The sequence below is a fragment of the Cydia fagiglandana genome, chromosome 4 (genome assembly GCF_963556715.1).
Source record: "Cydia fagiglandana chromosome 4, ilCydFagi1.1, whole genome shotgun sequence".
NCBI classification, from domain to species: Eukaryota; Metazoa; Arthropoda; class Insecta; order Lepidoptera; family Tortricidae; genus Cydia; species Cydia fagiglandana.
In genome coordinates, this window is record NC_085935.1 from 8,583,940 (window position 1) to 8,606,960 (window position 23,021).

At 40.0% G+C, this 23,021-nt stretch overlaps 2 protein-coding genes across 4 annotated transcripts in view; both read left to right on the top strand.

Moving 5' to 3' along the window:
- The window catches only part of LOC134663596 (venom dipeptidyl peptidase 4-like), a 163,976-nt gene that overhangs the window by 18,130 nt on the left and 122,825 nt on the right, over positions 1–23,021 (top strand). The window contains exons 6-13 of one of the 3 annotated variants that reach the window (XM_063520007.1): positions 1,325–1,515; positions 3,533–3,702; positions 3,786–4,436; positions 4,677–4,902; positions 5,527–5,677; positions 7,580–7,740; positions 11,729–11,934; positions 12,470–12,702. In XM_063520007.1, coding sequence (XP_063376077.1) covers positions 1,325–1,515; positions 3,533–3,702; positions 3,786–4,436; positions 4,677–4,902; positions 5,527–5,677; positions 7,580–7,740; positions 11,729–11,934; positions 12,470–12,562 — 1,849 coding nt within the window. In that variant the 3' untranslated portion in view covers positions 12,563–12,702. Of the gene's footprint in view, positions 1–1,324; positions 1,516–1,972; positions 2,152–3,532; positions 3,703–3,785; positions 4,437–4,676; positions 4,903–5,526; positions 5,678–7,579; positions 7,741–11,728; positions 11,935–12,469; positions 12,703–23,021 lie in introns of those variants that run through there. The other 2 variants (XM_063520009.1, XM_063520008.1) reach the window with 2 other exon arrangements.
- Positions 13,209–15,453, top strand: LOC134663355 (protein anon-37Cs-like). Its single transcript, XM_063519717.1, has 3 exons — positions 13,209–13,273; positions 13,777–13,989; positions 14,103–15,453. Exons 1-3 carry the CDS (start codon positions 13,209–13,211, stop codon positions 15,451–15,453), a joined length of 1,629 nt encoding a protein of 542 aa, XP_063375787.1.

The following is a 23,021-nucleotide window of genomic DNA, read 5'->3' on the forward strand; positions in this document are numbered from 1 at the left end:
AGCCGAGACATTCGCTATAATTGCCTGTGTTCATGAGAATATAGTTAGGCGAACCCAAGGGAAGAATATCTATATACTCAGCGACAGTCAGGCCGCTCTCAAAGCGCTCGAAGCTCCCAGAGTGGACTCTAGACTGGTATATAATGGCGTCCAAGCTCTGAACCAGCTTGGAAGGCAAAACAGGGTGCAACTGGTATGGATCCCAGGGCACGAGGGATTCATAGGCAATGAAAATGCAGATGAACTCGCCAGAGCCGGATCTGTAAGTAACCTTATAGGTCCGGAACCATTCGTGGGGCTCTCACAGGGAACCATCACAACGGCTATTAAAGACCATACCAAGACTAAACACCAGGAAGAATGGGATAGTCTGACGGGTCTAAAGCATGCAAAGCTCTTTATGCAAGGAATAGACTCCGGCTGGAGCAAAAAGCTTTGGAAACTTAGCAAAAGACAACTCAAATCATAACGGGGGTGTTTACTGGCCACTACGGGGTCAAAGGATTCCTGGCCAAGATGGGACACTCTGACAACACCGATTGTCGTATGTGTGGCGAAGAGGAAGAGACAGTAAGACACTTAATGTGTGAATGTCACGCCCTCGCCAGACAAAGAATGAAGGACTTTGGAGCAGGATACCTGGAACCAAAGGACTTTTAAAACGCTACCCATGAGCTCCATCATCCGACACATGGATATGGTGGGAAAAGCTCTTGAGTAGTTGACGGATCTCTTCTAGGGGGTAACTGCACAAAAGATCCCTATGGGTCGAAGTGTATCCGCAAGGGCCCCCGAAAACAATAAGATAAGATAAGATAATTGTAAAAAGTGTAGCAAGGCCAAGATGTTACTATTTTGTATTCATTCAGAAATAATTGTCTACTTAATTTACATTTGTTAAAGCATAGGTATTATGGTTCTTTATGCGTTTATTTATAAGATATTGTCCATTTGTCCATGTGGCCAACAAATTAAGAAATAATGACACGAGCATACGATTAGTAGGAACACATTTAAGTAGGTGCGGTCGTAAGTACTAATTATTTCGTACCTTGTCACAGTTACAATCAATATGAAAGTCGCTAGAGACCTCATACTATTCATTACTACTGGGACAAGGTACAAAATGGGTCATAGATTAAAACTTTCGACTGTACCTATAGGTAAAAGTATGATTGCATTATATGTTCTTTTCAGCTTGTTACACAATTTTGTGGGCCAATTATTTTACCTAAGCACATCATAACCACCGACGTCAACCACATAAATAACGATTTGACTATTATTAAGTTACATGCGTAATCTTAATAAAATTTATCTTCAGATCGACCCAAAACATAAGCAAAGGGGACCTGCAGGTGGTGGCATGGGGCCACGGCCACTCGCTGGCGTACGTGCAGAACAACAACGTGTACTACGTGCCGGACGCCGCGCGCCCCGACGACGTCACGCCGCTCACCACCGGGGGCAAGCTGGGGGAGGTCTACTTCGGCGTCGCTGACTGGATCTATGAAGGTATATACCTACGGTTTAACTGTCAATTAAAAACATAAGACGGGACCTGCAGGTGGTGGCATGGGGCCACGGCCACTCGCTGGCGTACGTGCAGAACAACAACGTGTACTACGTGCCGGACGCCGCGCGCCCCGACGACGTCACGCTGCTCACCACCGGGGGCAAGCTGGGGGAGGTCTACTTCGCCGTCGCTGACTGGATCTATGAAGGTATATACGGTTTAACTATCAGTTAAAAACATAAGCAAAGGGGACCTGCAGGTGGTGGCATGGGGCCACGGCCACTCGCTGGCGTACGTGCAGAACAACAACGTGTACTACGTGCCGGACGCCGCGCGCCCCGACGACGTCACGCCGCTCACCACCGGGGGCAAGCTGAGGGAGGTCTACTTCGGCGTCGCTGACTGGATCTATGAAGGTATATACCTACGGTTTAACTGTCAGTTAAAAACATAAGAAAGGGGACCTGCAGGTGGTGGCATGGGGCCACGGCCACTCGCTGGCGTACGTGCAGAACAACAACGTATACTACGTGCCGGACGCCGCGCGCCCCGACGACGTCACGCCGCTCACCACCTGCAAGCTGGGGGCAAGCTGGGGGAGGTCTACTTCGGCGTCGCTGACTGGATCTATGAAGGTATATACGGTTTAACTATCAGTTAAAAACATAAGCAACACACACATATTACGTTCGGAGGGGTTAAAGTCTCTCGAGATCAAAAATATCCTGCAGCTGTTTGAAGTTGCAGGTTTGGATCGAGAGTTGTAGTAGGTGGCGATCACAATAGATTAGCGATGGTCGCAGTGATCCATAGGCTGTGGAGTCTTATATAGCCCCTAACAAGAAGAAGAAGATATACAGTTTAATTATCAGATAAAAAAAATGAGGGGATCATACACAGCAATTATATGGTGCTTCAGTAGACATATCTAAAGTGAAGGGATATAAAGCCAAATTTTCTTATTGTACCCTTATCCGCATAAAGGGCACACAAGCTGTTCAAAATTCTGCTTACATATTTTGTCCATAAACTAATTTATTTTATAAACTAATTGAACAGCTACAAAAGTGCACACCATTCATAAAGGCAGTCGGTGTATACAACAAAAATGGAGAAGAATGTTTATGAGTTTATGACTATTAAAAACTTAAAAAGGTTCTAAGTTATGGCCGTTTCCTATAAATTAGTCAACTGACGGTTCGCACCTTCTAGCTAAATATTTGCCCCGCTTTTTACGATCACAGCGGGAACACTAAAATTGGTTTTATAGGCGTAGAGCTAATAAGACCCCTCGGCAATGAATGTCAAACATCGTTTAGGTAACTAATATTATATTATACATACTCGGTACAACGTATTTCGTCATGACAAGTTACCTACGTCGATAAAGTTGGAGAATATATTTTATTGTTTCGGCACTACTTAAAATGAAACAATGATACGAGTAAAATGCATGCAAATGTCGAAATTATCATTACATATAATGATATGTGCTCGGTAGTCTCGATACAGACGTTCGTGTTTCACTAAAAAGGAAATCACGTCAGCGACGTTGTCGCTCGGTGTATATGTCGGCGGCCGATCGTAAAATCAGGCATATAGTGAAATTCCTAGGCATATCGTGAAACGTGAAAATCTTTGACTCGTTCCCTGAGTCGACGGAGCCCCGCCGGCATCTGAAGCAACCTAACGAACCTATCCTACCTATATATTGGATTAATATGACAATCGTTAAAACATTACACAGGAACATTCCGATTGCCCGATCTTACGATCGGCCGCCGACATATATAAGTATGTGTGTGAATATTAAACAGTGTTGCATCTATAAATATTTACAGCCTAATAAATATGTTTTATCAAATTTATTGATTACTTTTTTATCGAATAATTTAACTAACTTTTACCATAACTTCCGGAAGTTATAGAAAAAGATACGAGTAGTTAAATTATTCAAATAGGTACAACACATATATCGCATTGTATGTTAACGATACATAATATATCTGATTCCAGAGGAGGTGTTGAATGCAGCAGAGGCACTTTGGTTCTCGCCGGAAGGCACTTATCTAGCGGTAGCATCCTTTAATGACACTAAAGTGGAATCGGCTTCATATCCCATATACGGGAATCCGTTTGATATGAATAACCAGTACCCTGAAATGGTGCGGTTCAAATATCCAAAGGTTAGTGATTATTTTGATCGATTCTACGCTTAAATAGTTTTCCTATTTTTAACAGTGTATTGACTACCTATATTTTTTGCCAGGCAGGTCGCGTAAATCCCGCAGTAGGCTTACAAGTCTTCAAACTTGGAGATCCTTCCAAGGATGCAAAGAATATTCCAGCACCAGTAGACGTCGTTGGTCTTGACCACATACTAGGACGAGTGGCTTGGGCATCCGACCACAATCTCATAGTATTGTGGCTTAAAAGACGACAAAACATCGGTATATTGGTCAACTGCGACTTGACAGACTCCAAATGTAATATCCTTCAGGAGCAAACGGAACCTAATGGATGGATAGACATAAATCAACCCTATTTTGACAGCAAGGGAACTAAAATGTTGGCCATTCAAAATCAATACTCTGACGATAGAAGGTTTTCACATGCTACTATTTTTGATTTCAATACTTTAGAAACGAAAGACCTAAGTCCGGGCAACGTGACTGTAATGGAAATTTTAGGATGGAACGAAGAGAAGAATGTAGTATATTACGTTGCTGCGCCTGAGAGCTTGCCATGGCAAAGGCATTTGTGGTCGTCGACAGTGAGTGGAGGCGAGGTGCGGTGCGTGTCATGCAAGCAATCGTCTTGTCATGTCGTGGACGCAGACTTTTCACCAGGTGCCAGATTTGGTGTCTTATCTTGTAGTTCGAGTAATGTTCCTCCTAAAATATTTTTATACAGTGCACAGGTAATTTAGGTGTATCTGAAGCATACTTTTACCTGGCTTACGAAAGAAAAATCCGAATTGTTGCTTATTTATTGCAAGCTTTATTCTTTACTAACCGGTAAGTAGTTTATTAACGTGGAAGATTACTTTATTAACTACATATTCCGTGAATAAAGCTTGTCTTAAAACAAAATTAATTACAATATTCAATTTTAGAATAACATGAGTAACATGACTAATGGAGACGTTATTGGTTTTCAGACTGATGAATTTGTATTATTGAAAGATAATTTAAGACTGAACGAGAAATTAAGCAAGTACAAGTTGCCAATGACTTTGTTTAATAAGATAAAATTGGAGGAGGATTTGACGGCGAACATTAAGCTGTTGCTGCCGCCAATGATTGAGAAGGGTCAGCAGTACCCCATGGTGGTGCGAGTCTACGCCGGACCTGGGACGGCCCGGGTATTGGACAACTTCGATTTAGGTAAAGGCTCTCTTTAAACTTAAGCCTTCAAAAGAAAGTAGAACATATTAGTTATTTGGGGGCTAAATTTTTGTTTAAACGCTCGTACTAAACTTTGACACCCAAGCAAGCGAAAGATTCCGAAATTGAACCACGAGTAGCGAGTAGTTCTAAAGGTGGGATCTTGAGCGTTGGGAGAGTTTCGAGGCACGAGGGTATTTTTCACCACACCACGCGAGGAAAATACTCTGTAAAACACCAAAAAAAATCAAATCCAAATGAACGTTATTAAATATTTATTATTCGAAATCATCATTTAAAAGTCAGTTCTGTTCTACCAGCCAACATAAGTAAACAATTCAAAATTAGCATTGAATTGCTTTGTCGCGCATGTGGGTAAAATGCTACTTTCTCATCAGTTTTTAAACAATCAAGAGAGCCTATACGAGCTGGTGAGGTAAAAATAATTTTATCAAATTTTTAAATGTATAATATAGTATGGTTGTCATGTAGTATAGTAGGAAGTCAATGATGTCAACAAATGCCTTGACACCCTAATTGGATTGAGCGTAAACTCAAACGCCTATAACTATTGTATCGTTTATTGTGGTGTCTAGGTCTTTCAAATCTATATGTCTTTTTCAGAATACTACAATATGTACTTATCAGCGAACAGAAGTTTTATATCAGCATCTATTGACGTGAGAGGCTCTAAAGTAATGGGCGTTGATAGTATGTTCGCCGTAAATAACGCTCTTGGGACCGTGGAAATAACTGACACTCTCGCTGCCATCAGGTATCATTCAATCATTTAATAAATGTGGTATAACCTCTCATCTTAAGTAATTGACTTTAAATATAAATTGTATTATTTACGTTACTGTTGTTTCCATAACGAGTGAAATATTTTTAATATGTTCGAGTCTCATCAGAGTTTTCTAATGAAATATGTAAAAATCGTAGTAGATACTTTGTTGTATACATGGTGATTTCGGGGTCGTGGAGCAAGAGAGCCAGACATCATACAGAATCCAAAGATGAGCCTAATGATGTGGTTAATTATTGTTTATCACCAATAATCATGATTATTTTCCAGATGACAAGTAGGAAAAAACATTTTTGCATACAATTTGGTGACCCTCCTCAATGTGACGTCATAGGGTGACCATAATTACTTAGTATAACATTAATTTTACTTGAAAAATAAGAATAATTAAAGTAATTATGTTTTAATCAAATACTACCATATGATATCGTGAAGCGCACCAGCGCTTTTAGCCACCAGCCACCAGGCCTAGCGGTGAGAGCGTGCGACTTGCAATCTGGAGGTCGCGGGTTCAAACCCCGGCTCGTACCAATGAGTTTTTCGGAACTTATGTACGAAATATCATTTGATATTTACCAGTCGCTTTTCGGTGAAGGAAAACATCGTGAGGAAACCGGACTAATCCCAATAAGGCCTAGTTTACCCTCTGGGTTGGAAGGTCAGATGGCAGTCGCTTTCGTAAAAACTAGTGCCTACGTCAAATCATGGGATTAGTTGTCAAGCGGACCCCAGGCTCTCATGAGCCGTGGCGAAATGCCGGGATAACGCGAGGAAGAAGAAGACTACCATATGATAATGTGGATCATCTACAGAATCAGAAAAAGTGGTTCTGGATCACGACCCAGAAATCACCCTGTATACTGTATAATTTGACAGAAGATTATGTAATTAACATTGTTTAAAAATGAAATTTATTACCAAAGAAGTAGATATATTTTCAAAAATTGCCCTCGTTCTGTCATTATCGCTATAAGAACTTTAAACTGCGGTAATGACATTGGCCTGATTTCGCGGCCATTATACTAAATATTCACCGGAACTCCACGAACGCAAGCGGAATAATGCCTACATTGCGTTGTCACGCTTTTAAGTAGGTAATAATCCGAAATAAAATTAATAAAACTTGCAAAGTCACATGAATCGTGCTTTTATTTCTTAATATTTTTTTGTACTTAGTTTTTACACAGGCTAGTCAGTTCTCATTGCTTATTCATGCGTGTAAAACTGCTAATGCGTGTAAAATTTAAAGATAAACACCTGAGCGAGTGTTCGTAGTATGTTAAAGTAAAATGCTAAACTCAGACCGAGCAACTCTGCATTGGCTACCCAAATGACTGAGTGCGATTGGAACACCATAAATTCCCATGAAAATAAGACGTTTATAGTCCCACGGCCACATATTGTTACTGCAAAGTCTGTGTTATCTAACACATTCATTGCCGAAAACCCGACTATCGGGTATTTTATGATTTCGTTCCCAGGCCGGACGACCCGATAGTCGGGATCGTGGTACTACTGCTTTATTTATGACGAAATTGTTGTGGCCTGGCGCGGACGTCTTGTTTGGCTGAGTTGCAATTAATGTGTTAAACGGGCTCTATATCTATGAAAAAAAGACTGATAGCGCGATTCGGGAAATGAATCAGAGATTCACTAGATATCAAATAGTAAAGATATGTGACGTTCCACGGCAAAATGTACATTTGGCGGCCGCAACAATATTAGAGCGGTGTTAATAATAGCGTAAGCGTCAACCGCCATAAGGTACCTTTTGCCGTGGAACGTCACATATCTTTACTATTTCATATCTAGTTAATCTCTAATTCATTACCTAATCGCGCCTTGACCGTTCTATCTTTTTAAAATGATTAGGCGTCTCGAAGAGTTGTACCCGTTCATCGACCGGCGGCGCGTGGGAGTGTGGGGCTGGAGTTACGGAGGGTTCGCGACCACCATGATGCTCGCCCGCGACGACCAGCGCCTGCTCACCTGCGGCGCCGCCGTCGCGCCCGTCACCTCCTGGCTCTATTATGGTACCTAACCTATTTCACAACAACGTTAATCCATTAAGGGCCACTTGCATCAATCACTAACCCGGGGTTAACCGGTTTAACCGGAGTTACCATGGTCACCAGGCCAGTTTGACACTGGGTTAACGGTTTAACCGGTTAACCCCGGGTTAGTGGAATGGTGCAAGTGGCGCTAACCAAATTTTACGGTTTTGGTACTTAATTCACGTGTTTTTAGTCACAGGACGCGGCACGCGGGTATCATAACCAAAACCACGTGAGGTGATGCACTGATAGTGCTTGAAAATGGAGACCTAAATAGGTTTTCCGATAGGTACATGTCGCGTGTGTGACTAAAAATACGCGAGTTAAATCGTAAAAGTAGCTTCTATAACCTATTACCAGAGATATATATAACTCCGTATAAGATAAATAAAGTCTAAGAGAAAAACGTGCCTCGGTAATCAAGAAAAAGTCATTCTCGAATTGATGGCGCCATTACCTTTGGCCTATTCTCGGCTAGATGGCGTTCACGACACCGTTTGATATTTAACAATTTTAACACATATCAGTGAAAGAACATGGGTCAGTATGGAACAATAAAAATGAAAAATCATGTATCCGTAAACATATTTTGATTAATTTATACATTTTAAATTTTATTTTATGTTTTAATCGTGTGTCGATAGATGGCAGTAAATGTACAGTGACTACAAAATTTACTTTGGCAATAGCCCTCTATACTATCTATTCTCTTAGCTATTACTCGCAACATTCAAATTGGAACCTTAACGCACTTATTGGATTAAGAATCGGTTGCACCAAAAAGTCCATTAACGTTAGATAACGTAGTTTGCTAAATTTTACTATAGGATTAAGTTAATCTGTTACACGATTGTGCGTAGTGTATAGGCATTCCTCTGCCCTTAACTGCAACGATAGTTCTAGTATTATTCATCGAATTTATAACGTAGGGAAAGCGAAGATTTAGCAACTCTTAATTAATCCGTTCATTCGTTGTCCACTTTGTGAATTTCAACTGTGATCAGGAAAAAGGGGACTAGTTAAAGTCTGAGCGCGCAAAGCGGGAGACAAGTTAGCCCTGTTATAGCCGAAGCTTAGTTTACTTGATTAGCATAGCTTAGCTTAGCGAATTTAACGGAATAGGATAGGTTTGCTTAAATTCGTATCAAATAGCATTACTGCATTATATTCGTTAAAAATGAATAGGGTATTTCGCCAGTAACTGCCCTAGTAGCATTTTCGTTGGGGCCCACGGTGCCAACGGTAGGGAAAACGTTGGGATGAGGTTCGTTCCGTAGCCAACATTAATTTTGTATTGGCCCACCATCGCATTTACCAATATTCGCTGTGGCACAGATGCCCAACAATGGGCCTTTGTGTATTTTGGTACCGTTGGCTAAACAACGATAATATTCGTTGGCCCAATGATGACATATATCGCATTTACCAACATTGGCAGTGGCATTGATGCCCAACAATGGGCCTTTGTGTATTTTGCTACCGTTCGCTAAACAACGATAACATTCGTTGGCCCAATGGTGAAGAATACCGCATTTACCAACATTGGCTGTGGCACGGATGCCCAACAATGGGCCTTTGTGTATTTTGGTAACGTTGGCTAATCAACGATATCATACGATGGCCCAATGATGACAAATATCGTATTTACCAACATTGGCTGTGGCACTGATGCCCAACAATGGGCCTTTGTTTATTTTGGTAACGTTGGCTAATCGACGATATCATCCGATGGCCCAATGACGACAAATATCGCATTTACCAACATTGGCTGTAGCATTGATGCCCAACAATGGGCCTTTGTGTATTTTGGTAACGTTGGCTAATCAACGATATCATCCGATGGCCCAATGATGACAAAAATCGCATTTACTAACATTGGCTGTGGCACTGATGCCCAACAATGGGCCTTTGTTTATTTTGGTAACGTTGGCTAATCAACGATATCATCCGATGGCCCAATGACGACAAATATCGCATTTACCAACATTGACTGTAGCATTGATGGCCAACAATGGGCCTTTGTGTATTTTGGTAACGTTGGCTAATCAACGATATCATCCGATGGCCCAATGATGACAAATATCGCATTTACCAACATTGGCTGTGGCACTGATGCCCAACAATGGGCCTTTGTTTATTTTGGTAACGTTGGCTAATCAACGATATCATCCGATGGCCCAAGGACGACAAATATTGCATTTACCAACATTGGCTGTAGCACTGATGCCCAACAATGGGCCTTTGTGTATTTTGGTAACGTTGGCTAATCAACGATATCATCCGATGGCCCAATGATGACAAAAATCGCATTTACCAACATTGGCTGTGGCACTGATGCCCAACAATGGGCCTTTGTTTATATTGGTAACGTTGGCTAATCAACGATATCATCCGATGGCCCAATGATGACAAATATCGTATTTACCAACATTGGCTGTGGCACTGACGCCTAACAATGGGCCTTTGTGTATTTTGGTACCGGTGGCTAAACAACGATAACATTCGTTGGCCCAGTGAGCACAAATATCGCATTTACCAACATTGGCTTTGGTACTGATGCCCAACAATACCAGTTGAGTTTGCTTGTGGCGTCACTAGATGGCGTTACTGTCTCCAAACATCGAAGTTATAGTTATTTTCTCGATTGTTCCGGATATAATCATAATATTTTTTAAAAGTAACTTATAAATCTAATAGCTATAACTATGAAATATATATATAAATTTAAAAAATTGTATTTTACCAACATTTTCTCAATTTAAATCTCAAAAAACATAAATCTCGCTTACGAAGTTTCGAAGTGCGGTTAGTATATATACAAATTAGAGTGTATAGTAAGTGTACTTGCTTCGGCAGTATATATACTAAAATTGGAACGATACAGAGAAGATTAACAACAACTGCTGCCTAGGGCCTTCATGTGGATACAACCAATGCCTACCGTAGTGTAATTGTAATATTTATCAGCAAAGGCCCAACGTCGTATTACACAACAACTTACTTAACGTAGGGTAACTGTAGGACTCGTAAACAAAAGCCCATTACATAATTAGACTGTAGGCACACTATAAATTACACAACTATTTACCTACGGTAGTATTGTAAGAATCCAACACAAGGCCCAACGTTAAAGTTACAATGTTGGCCCTTTGTGGGACAAGCTGTGTTGGGCCTTCAACCTGGTGACTACCTACCGACCTACCTGACTTGCCGTTGGGTAATTGTTGAATTTGCAAACAGAAGAACAACGAAAAAATTGCCCTTTTTTATTTTTTTGCAGTTGGCCCTATAGCAAGCCATACGGCCAAATGTAACAATTAACCAACCATCAAACAAATGTGTATAGGCCCAACCACGGCCCAACCAAAACCACCACCGTTGAATAATTGTATGATTTATTTAAATAGGCCCAACGAAAAAATTACTCTAATGGCCCTCTGTTGGGAATCTTCGGGAGGGCCTTTGTCGAGGGCCCTCCAGCAAATCGTACGGCCAAATGTAACAATTAACCAACCATCAAACAAATGTGTATAGGCCCAACCACGGCCCAACCAAAACCACCACCGTTGAATAATTGTATGATTTATTTAAATAGGCCCAACGAAAAAATTACTCTTATGGCCCACTGTTGGGAATCTTCGGGAGGGCCTTTGTCGAGGGCCCTCCAGCAAATCGTACGGCCAAATATAACGGTTGCCCAACTAATACGTAAACAAAGGCCCAACAAAATCCCTACAAGAAAATGCTATTAGGGTGGCTACCTGTTAGTAACTGGCCACCCTAATCTAAAAATGAATTCTATTCACCTATAAACAGAATTCATTTTAGTATAAGGTGGCTAGTTATTGAAGGCTGGCCAATTTTTGAAACCATATACTAAAATGAATTCTGTTTATAGGTGAATAGAATTCATTTTTAGTTTAGGGTGGCCAGTTACTGGCCAATTACCCTACGTCTCGCTTTGCAGACTCAATCTACACCGAGCGTTATATGGACACGCCGCAAGCCAACAAAGCGGGCTACCACAACTCGGACCTGATGTCCTTGGCGGAGACCCTGCGCGGGCGCAAGTACCTGCTCGTGCACGGCAGCGGCGACGACAACGTGCACTACCAGCACAGTCTGCAGCTCGCCAAAATTCTGCAGCACTCTGACATTGCCTTTGAACAAGTTGTAAGTACAATTTTTTTAAACAAAAATGATATTATGAAAACACAGGTTTATTTAAGGTTGACTCACGCTAGACCGGGCCGGGTCGGGCCGGAGCTTTACGTGATCACCGATCATCCGTCATAGAAAATCACATGTCTGACGCCACGGCCCGGCCACGGCCCCGTCTAGTGTGAGTCTTCCTTTATGGAAGATACAAGGCCTGCATTCGCATGGTGCTCCGGTGCGTGAGTGAGACAGTGTTCCCTCAACAAGCTCGCCGAAAGTTGAATATAATACGCCGACAATCTTTCACCATATTTCAACCACTGACTTTTTAGAAACAGTGCCACGACATAACGTGAAGTTAGGAACGAATGAATTGTATCTCGTTTGGTTCAATTTAAAATTAAGTTTACCAAGTGGTCCCTAGGGATCGACCCTCCCCACCTTCTCTATGGCGTAAGTTCGTGGTTGAAAACTAATAAGACTACTTACAACTAGTTAATTGAAAGCGCTTCGTGCATGTTGGTAAATTGCGAAAATATTTTAATTCCAGAGCTATACAGACGAGAACCATTCGCTTCGAGGCGTAAGTCGGCACTTCTACCACACGTTGGATCGCTTCTGGACTCAGTGTTTTTACTCCTAGTTATTAGTTATTTAAATATTTATATAAGACTTTGTTATAAGTAAGACAACGAGCTTGTGTTCAGCGTTATTGTAACATTTTGATCTCGAAACTGAATTCATTTCTGAACTCATTTACACGTGCCTGTTATAATACACAATAAATAATAAAATACGTATGTACTTGTTTTTATTTGACGCTATTGTATTTTAGGCCCTCTGGTTTGAGAATTTGAGAATCATAATCAAACGAATCAATGTAATTATACGTACCTACCTAGTGGTTATGGTTATGTAGCATAATTTCTAAAATCAAATTTCCTAAGTACGCAATTCCGTAAGATGCATGTCCTAATACACTTTTCATTGAACGATCTCATTTTCGAAAATCAATAAGTATTCCTTTGTACAAAACACCTAAGGTAAATAATTCCATAGTAAATACTTTGAAAGTCAATAATGATCAAATCAATGTCACTGTCAATAAAGATGCAAAATATATGCAAAACTTTAGGCAAATATAGATACAAAAACTTGGTATACATCTTCTTTCCTTTTAGATCTATGACTTATGAGTATTATATTCTTTGACTTAATCTGTCTAAACTCTGACACCAAAACAATCAGGTCAATGTCAATTGAAATTATCAGAGTTACTTAAAATTACCATGAAAATTCTAAGTAAAAATGCAATCCCTCTCGCAAAAAGCTGGCTAAGAACTACTAAGAGATGGTGAGTTTGTTTCACTCGGAAAATTATTGCTTAGTAACGTAGGTATTTTAAATAGTAGTAGTAGTAGAATTATTTGTTTCTCCATTTTGGAATTCACGGGCCTACAAATCCCGGTCTTATGATAGGCTTGCGTTGGGATATAGATCCAACACGTAGAGGCCCCTTGGAGAGCTTTAATGTCATGTAGAACGCCTGCTGGAACCCGTTCACAGGCGCAACAATAAACACCCATGAACCGGTCGCAGCAGGCATTGGGACTATTGCAGAAAAAGTGAATAGTATACCGGTCTATGGATTGATGTTTGGATGTACAATGAGACTGGGCTATTGTAGAGAAGTCCGGACACCTACCATAACAATGCTAAAACACGTTATCGAGGCAGGTGGTGACTTGCCGCTGACTAGATGGGCCCCTGAAACTGCCGTCGCGAAGACGACCATGCAGGAGCAACATCGGTGTGTTAGAATTATTATATTTATTTTAGTATATATATTTGTTTTAGTATAGGGGGGTCCGAGGATCCCCCTGTGACAGCACCATGTGAACCAGATATGGTGGAGCGAGGCATCTGTGCCACAGAGCCGTGTGACCCGACTGAGTGCCACCCCGAGCCGCGCGTCGTCATCATTGGAGCCGGCATGGCGGGCCTGTCTGCAGCCGTGCGCCTTACGCAGCGTGGCATCAATAACTATGTCGTTCTAGAAGCCTACGAAAGGTACAATTACAATCTAAAAACATAGAAATATCAATTACTTTATTATTACAATCTAAAAACATAAAATTATTAATTTATTCATTCAAGTCCTAACGAATTACGATTGTTCGCAGGCCGGGGGGTCGAATACGTTCAGCCTTTGTAGGCGACGTGGTTGCCGAGTTGGGTGCTGGCTATGAGTATCCCCATTGTGCTACTCACCCTATTTATAAAATAACGGCGGAAGAAAATCCTCCCCGTCCCGGCGTGCCCGCCATCGCACATTCGCGTGGCCTCTTTAACAGGGTAGCTGCAGGAAAAATGGATTGCAGACCAATTATTACGGCTTACTATAAATTTCGACAGATCGAAGAAGAAGCGGCTTCAATTTTCTGTCTAGGAGGGAATAAGCAGCACGGATCTTTAGTAAATTTTATGAGTTTGAGAATCCAGCAAGAGCTGCATGAGTTTCCAGAAGATCAACAGCACGACGCGGCTAGGATAATGTTCGGGCTGTCACACATGCTGACCGCGCGCTGCCCGTACGACAACGCCATGCTGTGTTTCGACCACATCGGCTACTACATGTCCATGCAGGGTGGCGAGGTGCGCGTGCCCCTCGGGACTCTTGGTGCATTAGCACCGCTGCTTAGAATTATTCCTGAAGGTCGAATACGTTACTGTAAACCAGTATGTTGTGTCTACTGGGGAACTGCTCAGAAACAAGGACCTCGCGCAGTAGTGTGTACATCTGACGGTGAGGAATTCCACTGTGATTATGTCATTAGTACCGTTTCTATTGGCGTCCTTCTTGCAAACTGTGCACGGCTATTTTGCCCTCAACTGCCGCTATCAAAAATGTGTGTTATGAACGACATCGGAAATGGTATAATGGATAATATTTACTTAATATACTATCGCCCATTTTGGTATTGGCACAATGGAGACATAGACTTCAAATGTTGTCATACCATGCTTTGCAGTGAAAATTGGACTCGTGGAATCACATCTATCCAGAAGGTACCTCACAGCAAATATGTCCTTTGCGTTCGAGTGCTTGGAGAGGAAGCACGAATGATGGAGATGCTGGATGACCAGGACGTGGCGGAGAGCATTACAAGTCTATTGCGGCGTTATACTGGTAACCATTGCATTCCTTATCCCATGGCAATCATTAGATCACAATGGGCTTCAGATCCATTTTTCCTGGGATCTTATTCGTATGAGAAATCGGACACCTGTGGTCAGGCTCAGAGACAGCTCGGCTGCCCTGTCCCTGGACCGGGCGAGTCTTGCCCTCCTATCATCCTGGTTGCGGGGGAAGCCACGACGCCCTATCACTTCGGTACTATAGCCGGCGCGAGACTGAGCGGCATAAGGGAAGCGGAAAGAGTGGTTCAATTAACGTTGCAATTTGAAGGACCTCCTCTTCGCGATCTGCGCCGGGAAGATATACAACCTAAGAAATGTGAGGCTAAAAATTAACTGTCTAAATATATTAGGTACTGCTGTATTTTTTTTTGTTTGGAATACCAACGATGCTTTATTCTTTACGAAGAAAGACATTTAAGAAAGATATTTAGATATGTATTTTTCTTCATTTTGTTTTATTGTTCAAGTTACATTTCGTAAATAAAAACTTTTTGCAAAAAAAGAACCAGACTTTAAAAAATCCTATTTAAGTACCTACATGCATTTCCTATTGATATCTTTGAAGTCGATACGTACTATGTGAAAGACTAATGTCAACTTATTACTACATTTTTCACCCTACTGGGGGCCGATATTTGAAATTCGACCACTCAATTTCGTGTATTTCGTTAAATAATATCTCCACTACTAGGCATTTAAATTCTACTAATATAATTGAAATCGAGTGGTCAATATCACTAACTAGATTCCAAATTTCGATGGCTCGTATTTCAAAAATTTGCATTTCGCTGTTTTCCACCGGTTTTCGAGTGACGAAATCGAGCGATCGAAATTCAAAAATCGGCCCCCTGCTATCTTTTGCTGCACGGTGTTCATATTGCTGATGTAGAATAGGTACTTACATATACAACAACCAATACTTAATAATATACGCGTACGAAGTCACGGGCATCACATAGTTACTTTTACGCCAGCAATATCTAGAAGTCTTCGGAATGAACAACTTGAGATCATTCAAAGAAAGAACACGTTTATTTTTGAAAATATAACCTTTTGAGGTAAACTAATTCGATTGAGTGATATGTATTTTAGTAATGCTCAAAGGGTGAAAATTTTATTTATTATGTATCTAAGTATTAAAATTGGAGAGCATTTTCATGTTTATGGTTTTATAATCTTTTTTGAAGTGCCTTCACTCGACAACAATGTCATAACAGGTTTCGAGAATCATTTTTAATGACTTAGTAGGCTTTATGTTTGTAGGTAGGTATTATAAATTAACGGCTCGATTCTGAAAATGTATTAGATCTCTACTAGACCTCAACAAGTTACGATATGGATAATTTAAAGATATTTGTAAGATAGATATGTCAAATTTGACGTTTCCGCGATTCTGGAGGCCCTCTTGAACGATTTCGACAAGTTATGACTTAGATATCCAAGTCACATCTAGTCGATATCTAATGTAAATCTAGTTGATCTCTATATCGTTTCTAGATCTTGTGATTATCTCGTTTCCCGAATACGCGTGTACTTATGTCACTTTCGTAAAAATATAACCAATGATTATAGCTAATGCAAGCAACATGTACGCGTTGTCCGAAAAAACAACTCTCCCACTAGTAACCTAACCTAAACATTTTTTTTGTTTTATTTTACCAGTTTGCCGGCTTAATTCATCTGTATGTGCATACCCTAGCCAAATTCCAGCTTTCTAGTACTAAAGGCTACTGGCAACAGATAGACAGTGTTCAGAAACGTTCAAAAATGGATTAATTTTTGATCCTTTTTCTTAAGCTCAATTTTAATGTCGGCAATAAAAATCAGCTTCACAATTTTTAATATAATTTAATTTTATGTAAACAAATAATCATAATTATTAATGTTATTCAAATTGTCTATTTTTTAATTAAAATATTCAATGAAATGTATAACTCCAATCTTAATTCAATCTCTCTATGTTTCAAATTTAACTATGGCAATTTTATATTCAAAGCTTTGACAGTTACAGAGCTTTCAAAAACTTACTTTGTCATCTCTTGAATCCCAACGACAATCCACTTTGCCACTTTTTGTATTTTTGTAATTTTGAGAGTAAACCAGCGTTAAAACTACAGTCCACTTATTATTTCACCACCTTTACAACACCTGAGACCAGCGAAGATTTTACATGGTCCTTACGAAGCCTCTGAATTGCGAGAAGGCAAGATTGTGGCATCGAGCCGAGCCCCAATTAAGTGAATTGCAGCTTGCCGAGTTACAATTAAGATTTGACAATACAGTGCCGATATACGATGAATTCGATGCATTACAGACAGACATCGAGATTTTGTCTTCGTCTACAAGCGAAGGGGATATCGGAGAGGAGTGGGCTCTCTTCGAAGATACCTACTTCGCGAGCATGTCGTCTGCGCAAGTGCTGATTCAAAAGCATTCGCGGCGTAATTTTGTCGTCCATGAGTCGGAGGTAAGCGCTGCTAATACAATTGTCAAGGCGCACAACTCAGACTTCATCAATTCACATGAAATACCGTCAGATTCAACTATTCACGTCCCTCTATTTCGGGAGTTAGATTCAATTGTTCCTAGGCACAGCTTGACGCCAGAACAAAACGCTTGTGAGGAGCAGTTTACAAAAACTGGTCCTGACGGGCAATTCAAAATATTCATGCAGTTGAAGGAGTCGCCTGAAGTCCTGGGGCACTCATTTCAGCATGCTCCAGGTACGTTTCTTTCAGTTGAGCGTCGCTTAGAAGCCAAGCAAAAAAGCTACATTATACACAAAGAGCTCGAGCGTTCCAATAACTTACTTTCGCGTAATAAGGTTCAAGGAGACCCAATTCCTTCACGGTCTCTTTCTCCGCTTCTCGGCGATGGCAATTTCGTCCGTGAGGGGGGAAGACTGAGCAACTCCAATTACGATTATGACCTCAAACATCCAGAGTTGCTCAGTTCAATATTCAGTGACATTGAGTCACAACATTCTTTTCTCGAGGCTGGTGGCAATTATGTTGGTCCAGGCTTGACATTCAACCAAGCAGTTGCACTGCACAAAGGTTATTGTGCATTAGTGTGCCTTGCAACGGGAGCAGTGCAACTCGAACTAGATTCGGATACAAATGAACATGCGTTCATTGCAGCCTTGCGCCGATTCATTGCTCGCCGGGGTAAGTTATTGTCTGATAATGCATCGATGTCATCGGAAGTAACCGAAGGCATCCAGTCTTCTTTCACACGGGTTTCACAGAGCATAGCATACGAAAGGATGTCTGCACTACTGACTCAAATTCAGGCAATTTCAATCTCAAGGCCGCTGACTTCAATGTCAGACGACCAAAGTAACTTCGGTTCCTTAACTCCTTCCCACTTCCTTATAGGACGATCCACAAATTTCATGCCACACCCACAGACTACTGCCTCCTATTCTCATCTGGCAACTTGGTCGAGTCGTCCGAGGCATTCGTGGCAGCGACGGCGTCGCAAACAACAAGAATATACAGACAAAGAGAAGAGTCATCCGACGAGCCTACAACAACATCTGCTCTCTCCCTGTCGACAAATAATTGAAGATCCAGACTTCAAGGCCGGGAGCATGTTCAGAAACGTTCAAAAATGGATTAATTTTTGATCCTTTTTCTTAAGCTCAATTTTAATGTCGGCAATAAAAATCAGCTTCACAATTTTTAATATAATTTAATTTTATGTAAACAAATAATCATAATTATTAATGTTATTCAAATTGTCTATTTTTTAATTAAAATATTCAATGAAATGTATAACTCCAATCTTAATTCAATCTCTCTATGTTTCAAATTTAACTATGGCAATTTTATATTCAAAGCTTTGACAGTTACAGAGCTTTCAAAAACTTACTTTGTCATCTCTTGAATCCCAACGACAATCCACTTTGCCACTTTTTGTATTTTTGTAATTTTGAGAGTAAACCAGCGTTAAAACTACAGTCCACTTATTATTTCACCACCTTTACAACACCTGAGACCAGCGAAGATTTTACAACAGACATGACAAAACTAGGGGTTCTTTACCTAGCCGACTATACTGAAAATCGTAATTCAAGACCAAAAAAAAATTAGACAATATTGCCACTTTTTAATAGCGTGTCTTGTATTTATGTAAAAATAAGTAAATAAAAGTACTTTTTTAAATCGTAGGAGTAAAATTACCAATAAATAAATTATCTTAGCGTGTTTATTTATAAAAAGGAATTTACTATTTTACAAACAAATTATTGCAGTGGCAACATTGTCTTACTTTTTTTTGGTCTTGAATTACGATTTTCAGTTTAGGAATCTATAAAAAATAGATGTTTGAGACGGCATCAATTTTGAGTAGGTATAACCTAAATATGTACAGTCAACTGTAAAAATATGAGTGCACAAATCATCTCAAAAATATGTATGTCCTATAGCTCTTATGTCAGCAAATTAAGAACTATGGGACATATTTTTGAATAAGTTGGCTACACCCATATTTTTACAATTGACTGTACTAGTAAGCCATTAAGAAAATCTGGCAATATCTCTAGTTACGGCTGCTCCTATATTTATAATCACAATAAAATTGGATACTCTTATTTGCGATGACCCTTTCCATGAAGCTCCCCAGAGAAAACCTTTACTTATTTATTGCTGCCTTCATGTGTGGTGGGCTCTCTAAATATTACGATACTGCACGGATTTAGTCATTTTAATTCCTCTACTTAGTTTGGTACAGTTTAAACGACCATTAGTACCTATACCTAAAACCTCTATACTTATGTAGGTATAAAATATTGACAAATGATTGAATTTGAAATATTTATTTCAAACCGTGGTGTATTCGCTATGTGCACGACTGGTGCTGCCCTCATTTTGTCGGAATTTCTATGTTAAATCTTATGGAGTAAAATTAGTTCAAGCGGCTGCCGCTAGTACTAATGTCGGACATTCCATAAGATTACCTGTGATTGTGACGATCAGCGCCACCGACTTCGCACGTTCCCAATAATGTGTTAGTACAGTAACAATTAATATTTACATGATATTTAAATTATGCTTAGTAATTACATAGGACGAAAATTACACAACATAAAATTACAATTACATTCTAGACCAGATAGGCGCTCTAACATGAAGCTACATGCTGCTGCATGTTATACGTAATATAAATATAATTGGGTTAATTATTGCACCTCTCTGCTCTAATATTTTGTAACCCCTTTGTCGTGCTTATAAAGGTTCGACTTTCCTGCACTGAAGGCCTACCGCGAACCACGTTCGACGTGTTGCCTCCCCTGTCACACTTACGTACGAATTTACAAGTGCGACAGAGAGGCAACACGTCGAACGTGGTTCGCGGTAGGCCCACTGAATTTGGTAACTATTCGTCCTATATCTGTAATCGAACGTTTTTTTGTCATCAAAGGCAAATTTGACCAAATTCAAAAGCACAGTTGGCGATCTTTTCCGCTTTCCCCGCTTCCGCAGTTTGGGCCTTTGCCGTGACTTGGTGCGTGCATAGGTAGTTATTATAACTGAAAATTGCTTTCTTTTTTGTTTCCGATAACATTAAGATAAAAAAATCGGACAAGAGCGAGTCGTACTCGCCCACCGAGAGTTCCAAATTAAAGTTAATAAAGTGGAATAAAGAATTGCAAATTTAACTTAATTAATTTGTATTTTTTTAAATATAAATATACCAATTTAATAGGCAAATAATTAATTAACAATAATTGGTAATAATAATAAAAAAAATTGTATTTTATATTTTTACAATAGTTATAATCCGTATCCATCATGGTTTTATTTCCTGAATAACTATCACGGTAACCATAGACAATAGTTTTCAGAAATTTCGTGTACTTGTAGTGTAAGACGTTATTACTTGCCAAATACGTTATTTTGGGTATAGCCGCGGACGGTCTAGAACGCAAAATGACTAGTGTAATATTTTGCCTAAAATATCCCTTTTAGTCTACATCGCGAACGGTCTAGAAAGCAAAATTACCACTTTTTTATATCACTAAGTTTAGGTTCGTTAGTTATCTTCAAATGGCCGAAGTCCAAACAGCACAGCCCCGCGATAGAGGGGCGCCGTCGACATCGCTAACGTAAAAATAAAACAACGAAAATGATGTAGGCATTTTGCGTTCTGGACCGTTCGCGATGTAGACTAAAAGTGATATAGGCAAAATATTACACTAGTCATTTTGCGTTCTAAACCGTCTGCGAATAACCCGTATATAGTTTCAATTTCAACTCTAATACCTCCACGCGTTCCCGAGACATAGGGTGAAATAAAGGGTCTTGACAGACAGACTGACGGACGGACAACCAAGTGATCCTATAAGGGTTCCGTTTTTTCCTTTTAAAGTACATACGTACGGAATCCTAAAAGGATACAGATAAACGGAACCCTATTACTAAGCCTCTTTTGTCCGTCACTTTGTCCGTCCGTCTCATGATTTTGTATGTATTTATTAAAACTAAATTAAATAATCATAAACCAACATAATAATACTTAATACTAAATTTTGTATTGCATAAATTTCTTACAAGGGATACAAATTAAACGTAGGCCTGCCCCATTCTTTATACTTATAGGTACATGCATAATTTTTGGTAGTAATTTCATCAAATCTAAGAAAAGAAGATTGTGTTCGGTCTTAGTATGTATTGGCGGCGGAGGGTCCAAAAAATTTAGTCAAATTAGAATTGATTTGGCTTTCCATTTCTGCATGAGCTCAATACAGCCTTGTTTGCCTATGGGTCCGATTCGGATTTTGAAATAGACATCTATTAGATATCTTTTAGACATCACCAAGATACGATAACGATATGTTTAAGATCTAACCTGTCAAATTTGACATTTGCGCGATTCTGGAGATACTCTTGAACGATGTCCACTGGATATGACTTAGAGATCCAATTCACATCTAATAGCATCTTAACTCTATCTAACGTAAAAGAGACATTGGTTGCCCGAATTGCGCTGCAAAAGAGAACTAGTTGATATCTAAACTATAACGTATCTAGAATGGATCTAGTACGTGTCGTATCTTGTGAATATCTTGAAGTTCGAATACGGCAGTTTGCCTATACTACGTTTACGTAATCGCTACGATCGGGGCCTCCCCCGAAATCTTCGCCCGCAGCCATTATTCACCAGATCACCGCTTGCAGCGGCAACATTAATTTCAATATTGAAGCGCGGTTTGCACTCGTTGGTCACGGATATATCTTAGCTTAGGGATCATCTACTTGCCTCGTGTAAGAATTTTATATCTTAGGGCTCATCTACTTGCCTCGTGTAAGGATTGTAATATCTCTACCGAGAGTAATGATGCTTAAGAAAATGCGCCACGGTCCTCGTATCAGTTGAGATAATAAGTAACGTTGCAAGAAACTTATTACCCCGCTATACCGCATTACACATTCGTGCAAATTAAGATGTTTAGGGATAAATAATGAGGACAAATATGTTAATCACGCTTACAAAGTAGGTACCTACCTAGTAAAATCTTTAATATCAATACTAGGCGAAATAGCTCCCCAACACGTAAAGTGGGAAAAACATTTTGTTCTCTTCAACCACATGGTGAGGTGTATTGGCTGTAGGTATGACCAATGGACCATTGGTCTTTGCCTTTAAGTCTCTAATCAATTAGGAAAAAAATTCAAATGACTTTCAACCGTCATTCATATTTACGTTTATCATAGAGTCTATCGCACTTGTAAATTCGTACCTAAACGTAAGTGTGACAGGGACGCAACATGTCGACATATTGCATATGTTATGTACGTAGGCTCAGTTGGTACCGGCCTATATATCACATATATTGTTAATACACAAAAGAACCAACCCAAAATAACTTAGGTATAGGTACACCTGTCAATAATCTG

Excerpts from the sequence above, each read along its gene's own strand:
- LOC134663355 (XM_063519717.1), top strand. The coding sequence starts at position 13,209 with ATGAAAATTCTAAGTAAAAATGCAATCCCTCTCGCAAAAAGCTGGCTA. Across the intron at positions 13,274-13,776 it reads CTAAGAACTACTAAGAGATG|TATAGGGGGGTCCGAGGATC; the intron begins GTGAGTTTGTTT and ends TATTTGTTTTAG. Across the intron at positions 13,990-14,102 it reads GTTCTAGAAGCCTACGAAAG|GCCGGGGGGTCGAATACGTT; the intron begins GTACAATTACAA and ends GATTGTTCGCAG.